At 55.4% G+C, this 9,342-nt stretch overlaps 1 protein-coding gene across 1 annotated transcript; it reads right to left on the reverse strand.

Moving 5' to 3' along the window:
- Positions 1-1,821: 1,821 nt before the first annotated feature.
- Positions 1,822-8,173, reverse strand: AVPR1B (arginine vasopressin receptor 1B). Its single transcript, XM_075542280.1, has 2 exons — positions 7,231-8,173; positions 1,822-2,150 (listed from the first exon to the last, which is right to left on the reverse strand). The coding sequence occupies exons 1-2, from the start codon at positions 8,171-8,173 to the stop codon at positions 1,822-1,824; spliced, it is 1,272 nt and encodes a 423-aa protein (XP_075398395.1).
- Positions 8,174-9,342: the final 1,169 nt, after the last annotated feature.

Below are 9,342 nucleotides of genomic sequence, written 5' to 3' on the forward strand. Positions count from 1 at the left end.
AGATCAAGTGCAACCTTTCCTTGGGAGCAGCAGGGAGACCCCGAGTCTCTACCACAAGGTCCTACCTCACATCCAATAGGAAACTGAAAGCATGGATAGAAGACAAGGTGAGGCTCCTGCACTGTGCAAATGGTTCACGGGCTCAGCCACTACCAAAAGGTAGGCGGTTCACGTCTACCCAGAGATAGGTCGGAAGAAAGGCCTGGTAATCTATTTCCCAAATGCCATCCATCAAAAACCCAATGCAGGACAGTTCTTCTCTGACACACTTGGGGTTGTCATGAGTTGGGGTTGACTTGACAACAGGGGTTACACTAGCAGAGCCCACGGCTTCACAAGCCATGCTTACACCCATACTCCTACTGGACCCTTATAGCCAAGGGAGTGGGGATTGGATCTGCATTTCAGTGGCAGCCAGTGGTGGGTGCAGAAATAGGACCTAGGTCTCGACCTCTCAGCTGATGCTCTTCCATCCGCCAAGGCTGTCTCATACCTTAGAACCAGAATCGAGGTGGCAGTGGCTCCCCCATCAATACAAGCCCCATGGGGGTAGGTAACAGGGAAGAACAGGACGAGACCCCATATTCAACCTCACCCTGCCGCCTTTCCTGGCTTAGGAAGCGGGTCCAGCATTTTAGAAGCAAGGACAGACGTGGACCCAAGGCCGGGCAGGACCCAGGGGCAATAGAATTAAGTCCAAGTGTATAAATGTCATTAGGGAGCGGGGGGAGGGGGAAACCTGACTATTCTCCTAGAGTTGGGTGGTTAGCGCCCCCTATGCTTTCTCTGCTGTAACATCATCTCTGGTCTTGCATTTGGAAAGTTAGTGCCAGGAAAACCTGGGAGATCATCTGTTTGCAAGTGAGGAGGCAGCTGCGACCAGAGAGGGAGGGAATTCCGATAGATGCCTCTAGGCAGAGGTGTGATTCCAGCCTGGGCTCCTGACGTGGTCACAGACAGCGTCCATATGTTGCCTGCTGGATGCTCTGAAGAGCCCCAAGGACACGGAGAGCCGAGATCAAGCTGCTGCTTCTCAAAGGTCATCTTCCCCCTGTGGCTCACTGGGAGGGGGAAGGGGGCAACCAGTCTCTTCTTTTTACCCTGACCATTTACATAGTCCCTCCCCCTTTCCCTCCTCTTCCTCTCCTCACCCCCAGTGCATACATCATGTTCTCCCCGTCACTCACCTATCCACCCTGAGAAGGGTGGGAAAAAGAGAGCCCAGTGTTCACTGGGTTTTACTAAGTCCCAGCTGTATGTACTCAGATCCCGCACCACTAGACCATCTTCCTGCAGTCAGCGGGAGCAGGCACAGCTCCGTACACTCATCCACGTCACCAAGCAGCCCCCCCGCCCCAACAACCACAGAACACTCCAGACTTCAAATAGGGGCTTCCTCATAGTTTAACTTCTCCCCTCTCTGGGTCAGGCTGGACTGCGCTGGGCTAGTTAGGGTAGGCTGGAACTTCCTGTCACCGATAACCTCCCCAGACAGAGCCATCCTAAGCTCTCCCCAGGTCTGGATCCCTCCAGGGAACCTGCTATCTGCATGTTCACAGGTCCCCTGAGCAGGGATGCAGCCACGCTGGCCTGCTCCACTCAGCTGAGAAGCATCTGAGAGGGGGGCTCAGGAGGGCAGCCGGGAGACCAGGAGCAGCTGTAACACCAAGAGCAGGGGCCGTCACTCTGCCTCCCCAATCTGCCCAACTGGGGTCCCACTAACACCAACCCTCAGCCCCCCAGCTTCCACACCTGGTGCCTGAGGTGGGCAGAGAACCTCCGCTAGCCCAGAGGACAGCACCAAACTCCCAGGAGTCTGCCCTAGAAGAGGCCCAGCTCGGTGCCGGCCTCCCTGCCTGCCAGCTCAGAGTCCTGGGGCATCTCTTCAGGCTCGGGCTTCCCGCTGAGGCTGAGGCTGAGGTTGAGGGTGGGTGGGCAGCTGGAGCGGCTGAGCAGGGTGGTGCGTCGACTTGAGAGGCTACTGTTGGAGAGCTGCCTGCTCATCTGGGGCTCAGGCCCTCCCCAGCAGGCCAGGGGGCGCAGGGGGCGTGGCAGCAGGTGACTGTTGAAGCCCATGTAGATCCAGGGGTTGCAGCAGCTGCTGAGGTTCCCCAGGAGCATGGAGATGGTGAACGCCACGTTGGTTGAATCTGCCGAGAGAGAGAGAGAGAGAGAGAGAGAGAGAGAGAGAGAGAGAAACACGGGAAACATTAGAATCACAGGACCAGAAGGGCCCCCAGAACAGAGTCCAAACAAGGAGATCTAGTCTCAGCGAGGAAGGGCTCCCTTGGGAGTCGTAACATTACAGTACAGTGTACGGTGACTGGGGTTTGAACCTGAGACTCCAGATTCTAAAGTCTTAACTCATGGACTGCTTTCTTCTACTTTGTAGCTATAGGATGGGGGGAGGGGTGTGTGGAGTTTGCTCCAAGTTGAAGTTGGAGAGGGATCACAGTCAGGGATGGGACTAGCTCAAACAGGAGAAACGGTCTTTGTTCCCAATCCTTGCCCTTGAATCCTTAGAGGTTTCTACTTAGGATGAGCCTGTATCTCCCATGATTCTAGGCCACAGAATCTAATTCAGGCCCCTTTTATCCCATCCTGATCTGTGGCAGAGGAGCCCTGGCAGCATAGTATTACATACTGGGTTGCTACTGCAAGGTCGGCAGTTCAAAAGCAGCTGGAGAAAGACGGGGCTTGCTACTCCCGTAAAATACAACTACAGCCTTCAGGGGAAGTTCTACCCTGTCCCATGCATGGACATCGAATCGAAAGTAGTGAGAACTAGGTCATGGGTCACAGATGCATATTAGCTTTGGGGGTTTCTCTTTAAACCCTCAGGGACAGTCCTTAAACTCACTCAGTTGGTCATTTAGTCATTTGAACCTGTGAGTCCCAACTCTGTGCAAGGCCCTGGGCTAGGGGATTGGTGGGTCAGTGGAGAGGGAGTGACCGCCGGGGCCCCAGGACTTCATCTCTGGCTACAGCCGAAGAGTAGTTTCCAAGTCTGGAGCATTCATGCATCTCGTTCTAGTTCGGCACTTCCTTTGTCTGCGCCCGGAAATGTGCCTTCCTGCAGGGAGAAACCAAGTTCTCTCTTGGGCCAGCAGAATGTGAGTGTGCAGAGACTGGTAAGATTGCTCCTCAGGCAGAAATGCCCTGCTGAAGACTAAACCGAAGGCCTCCTGGGAACGGTCCAGCTCCCAGAGGGGAGCCCGCTCTTCCTCGAGCTGCACCACGATCACAGAGTCACCTTGCTTGTCAGAAGAGGTTGACAAATCACTCGGTGCTGTGTCAGGGCTGGGCAGAATCTCAGGGGTGAACGGTCCGATATTGCTTACCATGCGGCTCGTAAGAACCACCACTAGAGCCCAAGTCTTCCAGCATGAAGACAAAGACCCTGCACCCACCATCGTTTACATCCAACCAGTCAACGCAGAGTCCCAGTGCCCACTCTGTAAAGTACTAGGGTGCTTTGGATTCACAACTTACTGGTACGCACAGCCCCCTGAGATCAGCCGAGGGAAGGGAAGGCATGGGGTGCAAACACTGACTAGAAGGTGCCTCCCCTGACTGGACAGTCTGTGCTTAGAAGAGAAGCCCCTAGTGAAGCTTCAAGTAGAAGCTTGGCTGAGGTTCTACCTGGCTTCCCCTTTAACACAGTGAGTAGGAGCCACTCAAGGCTCGGGGAGGTGTTCAAGCACTCGTCCCTTGTCCTTTCATGGGCACTGAGCGCCCAGTTTGGGCCCCTGCATTTGGGAGCATCTGTTTGGTTGGGTCTGTGTGTGCACCCGAGGCAGGGACAGGAGCTGTGCCACAGAGGTGTCCCTCTCCGCTCTGGAGGGCAGATCCCTGAGGCCCAATCTCAGGTAGCCAGTGCTGTCACTCAGTTCACCGGCTGTTCCAGGTCAGGGGTAGAGACAGGCAGGCTCTGACCGCAGGCTTGGGGAGAATTGTGCATCCTGGGAAATTAACTTTAATGGTTGAATCACGGCCCAGTCAAAAGGTTCCAAGAGAGTGCATGGTTCTAAATGAGCCCACTGCCTGGGAGATAACGCTTTGTTCCTGCACTCCTGACTCTTGAGGTCCTTGGTCAGCAGTAAATCAGGCCGCACTGGGGAGGGCTGAAGGACTGACGCATCCTGATGTTGGTGGCCACTGCCCGCAAGCATTTCCCATCTTCTCCGAGGTGCCTGAGTTTGACCAGTGCTTCCAAAAGTGGGTGATGCCGCCCCCTGGTGGGGCACTGGGGTAGTCCTGGGCGCAGTCACCGCCATCCCGTCCACGTGGACTCAGCGGATAGGACAAGGTAGAACTGCCCCTGTGAGGTTGCTGAGACCGTGACTCGTCACAGGAGTAGAAAGCCCCACCATTCTCCCAAGGAGTGGCTGGTGACTTTGAACGGCCAACGTCGCAGTTAGCAGCCCAACGGCAAAAGCAGATACCTACTTTCCTGGATTGTGGGTGATTGTACAAAAGTTTGTCATTGCTGGGGGTGCAGAGTTAGTTTTGTTTTGTTTTTATGGAAGGGTGGCAGTAGGCCAAATAAGTTAGGAGCGTGTGGCCTGAACAGTAGCCATCTCACTCAGCACCATCAGCTAAATCTGTGGTAAACATGGAAAACATGTCCTGAATGAAGCGTGGTCCAGAGGTCTGGCTTTGTCACATACTACATGTCACTTTGGACCCGTTTCTTCACCCAGGTTCTGCCTATGTAAAACAGAGAAGGCCATTGCTAATTAGCATGAAGACTGAATGTGCTCCGTCTGTCCCGGGCTTGGCCAGAGCAGGGAGGTCCCTGCAGTTGATTAGAATTTGTTAGTTCATTGCAAAACCTCCAGACTGAGGTTACAGATTAAAATAATAACAATCACAAACAATCTCTTAAGTGGTTACAACCGTTCAATGGGCTAGGGCCCTTCAGTATTACCGTGTTTCACTTCTTCGGCAAGGTTGTATAAAATCCATGAACAGCCTTCCCCTAAGTTCTCCTGTCCAGAGAAGCAAAGCATTTGTCTTGCGCATATCCTCTCATTCAACTCACTGCCATCACATTAGTTCCAACTCATAGAGACCCTGTGGGATGGGGTAAAACTGCCCCTGTGAGTTTCTGAGACTGAAACTCTTTAAAGAAGCAGAAAGCTTCGTCTTTCTCCCAAGGAGCAGCTGGTGGTTTCAAACTGCTGACCTTATGGTTAACAGCCCAATGCATAACCACTCTGCTACTGGGAGAAAACCCAAAAGCCAAACCAACTCACTGTCACTGAGTCAATTGTGACTTACAGTGACACTATAGGACAGGGTAGAACTGCTCCTGTGGGTTTCTGAGACTAACTACAGGAGTAGAAAGTCTGTCTGTTTTTTTCCTCCGTGGGGCAGCTTGCAGTTTCGAACTACTGACCTGTAGGTAACCTATGACACCACCAGGGCTGCTGGTGCAAGAGAAAAGGTGAGACGAACTCTGGACGTATATCCTGGGGTGAGCAAAACAAGGTTTAGGAAGGATCGCAGAAGGGCAGGGGGACCACACTGAAAGAGCAGCCAGGAGTCATTAGCCTGCGCCAGCAGGGCAATGAACACATGGAAGATTCTGGAGGAGCCATGCCTTGGGCCTCTCGAGGGCAGGGTCACATCTCATCTGTCCAACGTCCTCAGCTGGGCATCTACGGAGAGCAGCACGCACATCCTCCCACACGCAGCCGCGCAGACACGTGGACCTGCACTTGTCCCCACCCTCCGCTGCTGCTTAGGGCTACCAGGACAGGGCACCCAGCCTGACATGGCCTGACTTCCTAAGAACATGCTCAGCTCCCTGCTGGTGGCCAGGTGGTCAGGCAGTGTGACTACTTCTCAGGAGGCTGCCACCCACCTCGCTCCAGAGAAGGGGCCCGAGCACGCCCTCCCAGTCCTCTTGGAGGGTCTGGATTTGCTTCTCACCTACAAGGGAGGACTTTCTTCTGGACAAGCCTAGAGGCCAGATGAAGGGGCGGGGGGTGGAGTAGGGGGGAGTAGAGGGATGAGTCCTGAGAAGATCTGGCTTCTATGCTTCCAGTTTCCATACCCTGGTGGTATCATGGTTACATGTCAGGCTGCTAACCTCAGAGACAGCAGTTCAAAACTACCAGCCACTCCAATGGAAAAAGATGAGGCTGTCTACTCTTATAAAGGGCTAGTCTTGGAAACCCACAGGGACAGTTCTATACTGTCCTATAGGATCGCCATGAGTCAGAACTGACTGGATGACAGTGAGTTTAGTGTGTGCGTGTGTGTGTATGTGTGTGTGTGTGTGTGTATGGGGCTGGGCAAGTCATATTTCTTCTCTGAGCTTGTTTCCTCGCAAGCAAAATGAAGGCGTTTGTTATGGACTGAACTGCATCCCCTAGAAATATGTGTTGGCACCCTAAGCCCCATACCTGTTAGCTGTCATCTCAGTGGGGAGCAAGCTTTCCATAACATCTTGGTTATGTTAAGAAGCTCAGATCTGTGTTAGGGTGTTTCCTAACCCTACGCACAGCTGAGAAACTCAGAGAGCAGTTTAGACCTAGGGAGGAACCAGCAGAAAGAAGGGATAGAGAGACGCCAAAGGATTATCTACAAGGAATGCCAAGGCTGCAGAAGCTCAGACCAAAATCTTCCCCCATAGCGAATAGAGAGAGAATCTCCCCCCGGGACCGGTGCCCAAATTGGAGCTTTGAGCCTCCTGGGGCATGAAAAAACCACTTTCTGTTCTTTAACATCACCCACTTGCAGTGGCTCTAACTGCAGCATGAGAAAACCAAGAGGGGGTTGTCATTGGAAGTCACTCCGGAGGAGGTCAACCTCACATCAGTGCGGGAGGACCGGGCGCTGTGAGGGGGGGCCAAGTTGCCTCCCAGAGTAGCTGTGAGAAGCCCCTTCGGCTCCATCGTTCTATAACTCCAAAGCTTTTCCCTGGCAAACTGGTGATGGCTGGCCAAATCTGCCAACGGTCATATTTCATTAGGGTCAATTACTATTTTTAAATCAGTTGCCAACATTTCAAAATCAGGAGAGTTTACATACGGGTACTCAGATGACCCCAGCTGGCTTCACACAGGGCAAGCACCGTCCTTCCTAACTACATCACCTCTTGCTTGCTTACCTGCCTGGCTGGCGCTGGGTGGCACCGGTGCCCAGCCCCTGCCTTGAGCTCCCACCCTCCTGAACCGGTTCTTCTCCTCTCTGCCCCCTCTGCCCAGACCAGGCACTTGCCTTCATCCGGCGCATCCTCGTCCCACACAGACCACATGTGGACGGTGAAGAAGGGTGCCCAGCAGACAACGTAGGCCAGCACAATGACAAAGGTCATCTTGACTGTTCGGATCTTGGCCCTGGAGATGGTGCTGATGCTGCTGACCCGGGAGGGCAGCCCCCACGTGGCTGCAGCGGGTGCCGACTGGGAGGGCCTGTCCCACGTCCTCCAGCCTCTTCCGCCCACCCTCCAGGCCTGTGTCTTGACTTTCAGGTTCTTACAGATCTCGTGGCAGATGAGGCTGTAGCAGGCGGTGAGCACGGACACAGGGAGCACAAAGATGGCCAGCGTGGTCCAGGTGACGTACGCCCGGGGCCCCCAGGGAAAACGGAAGTCCGCCCAGCAGTCCAACACCCCCGTACCCTCAACCACCTCCTTCAAGGAAAATATGAAGACTTGGGGGAGGCTCAGAATGGCAGCCAGCAACCAGGGTGCTGTGATGAGTGGATACGTGGACCGACTGGGCTGCTGAAGGCTCCGCAGTGGGTGGCAGACGGCCAGGTAGCGGTCCAGCGTCATGGCCAGCAACATGTAGGTGGAGGCGAACATGCTGAGCACTTGCAGGTATTTGACAGCCCGGCAGAGGACGTCAGGGCCCTGGAAGCGGTAGGTGATGTCCCACAGCAGCTGGGGCAGCACCTGGAAGAGCGCCATGCCCAGGTCGGTCAGGGCCAGATGTAGCACAAACAGGTGCATGCGGGAGCGCTTGCGCCCTGGCCGGCCCAGGGTCAGCAGCACGGCCAGATTGCCCCCTGTTGCCAGTACCAGGACAGTGGCCAGAACCCCAATCTCCACCTTGGCCAGCTCCTCATCCCGGCCTAGCCAGAGGATGGTGGCATTAGAGAAAGAGAGGGTGCCCTCGAGCGTGGGGCTGGTGGTAGCCCAAAGGGTCCCAGGCTCCATGGTGGAGGGGAAGAGGAGAGTGGGGTGATGAGATCAGACGGATGGATGGAGTGGTGAGGTAAATAAAGGTCTAGCTGGAGAGGATAGAGAAGGGTGGGAACGACAAGGGAGAGAGAGGTAGGTGGGAAGCAGTTAAAGAGAAAGGGGTGAGGGGGAGGGAGAACGAGGTAATAAAGGAGAAAATGCGGCAGAGAAAGTGGATGAATCCAGGAGGCAGGCAGTCCAGATGGGAAGAAAGGATGAGGCTCTGCAGGCCGGGGGAGCGGCCACTACCACCCCACCCCCCAAAGACACCCCTCCAAACTTTTCAGAGGGCAGAGAGCGAGTGCATCTCAGCTCGCTTCTCCTGTGCGCCGGCTGGCTGGAAGCCCGGCAGAGTGCGCAGCACCGGGGCCGTGCCAGCAGCGCGGGGCGGACCGGCCGGCAGAGCGCAGGTTTTATGCGCTTGTGGCCCGAGCGCCGCGGGGCCCGGCTCGCCGGTTGGCTGTAGCAGAGGAGGGCGGAGGGAGACTCTCAACACACGCCCACCTCGGAGGAGGAGGCGGGCAGGTGGGCGCTCCACTGCCCGGGGCTCCACCTCTCCCCCAGAGTCTGGAGGGGTGGTCCCGCCCCACTAGTGCAGCGCTCAGCACTTGAAACAAAACCTGACTGCGCGCACTGCCAGGGGGCTTGGCGTCCAAAAGAGAGGACGCGTGCAGAGAGGGAGAATGGTGGTGACCGGAGAGGGGTTGGGGCGGGAGGGTAGAAGGAGCTCGACCTGGGGGTGCAGGTGCTCTGGATGATGCGGGAAGAAATGAGAAATGCAGGACGGTGGCCCCGGGACAACGAGTCTTAGTCCGTGGCTGTCCTGCGTGGCTCGCAGGCACCAGTCCAGGCATTTCCAATGTCCGAAACGCAGGTCCGGGTCTGTGAGGGACAAGCACAAAAGCAGAGCCCAGAGCAGTTTGCAGGACTTGTTCTCGAAGAGGCCACAGAATTAGCAAGCGCCAGAGACCCAGCTAGAATCAGCCAGGTGCGCTCCGCGGAAGCGTTTACATCGTAACCAACTTGACAGTGGGAGGCGCTTGGGGGGGGGGCGCAGCGCGGGTGCAAAGTACAAGTAAGAGACCATATCCTGCCCAAGGAAAGCTTTCAGCTCAGTAGAGAAGCTTTTGTGTGATCGGGACGGT

This window comes from Tenrec ecaudatus, chromosome 1, assembly GCF_050624435.1.
Source record: "Tenrec ecaudatus isolate mTenEca1 chromosome 1, mTenEca1.hap1, whole genome shotgun sequence".
Classification (NCBI taxonomy): Eukaryota; Metazoa; Chordata; class Mammalia; order Afrosoricida; family Tenrecidae; genus Tenrec; species Tenrec ecaudatus.

What these genes read in the sequence shown, in the direction of transcription:
- AVPR1B (XM_075542280.1), bottom strand. Translation starts at nt 8,173, where the DNA reads ATGGAGCCTGGGACCCTTTGGGCTACCACCAGCCCCACGCTCGAGGGC. An exon ending in CGAGGATGCGCCGGATGAAG is followed by an intron (nt 2,151 to 7,230) that starts GCAAGTGCCTGG and finishes CTCTCTCGGCAG; the next exon opens with ATTCAACCAACGTGGCGTTC.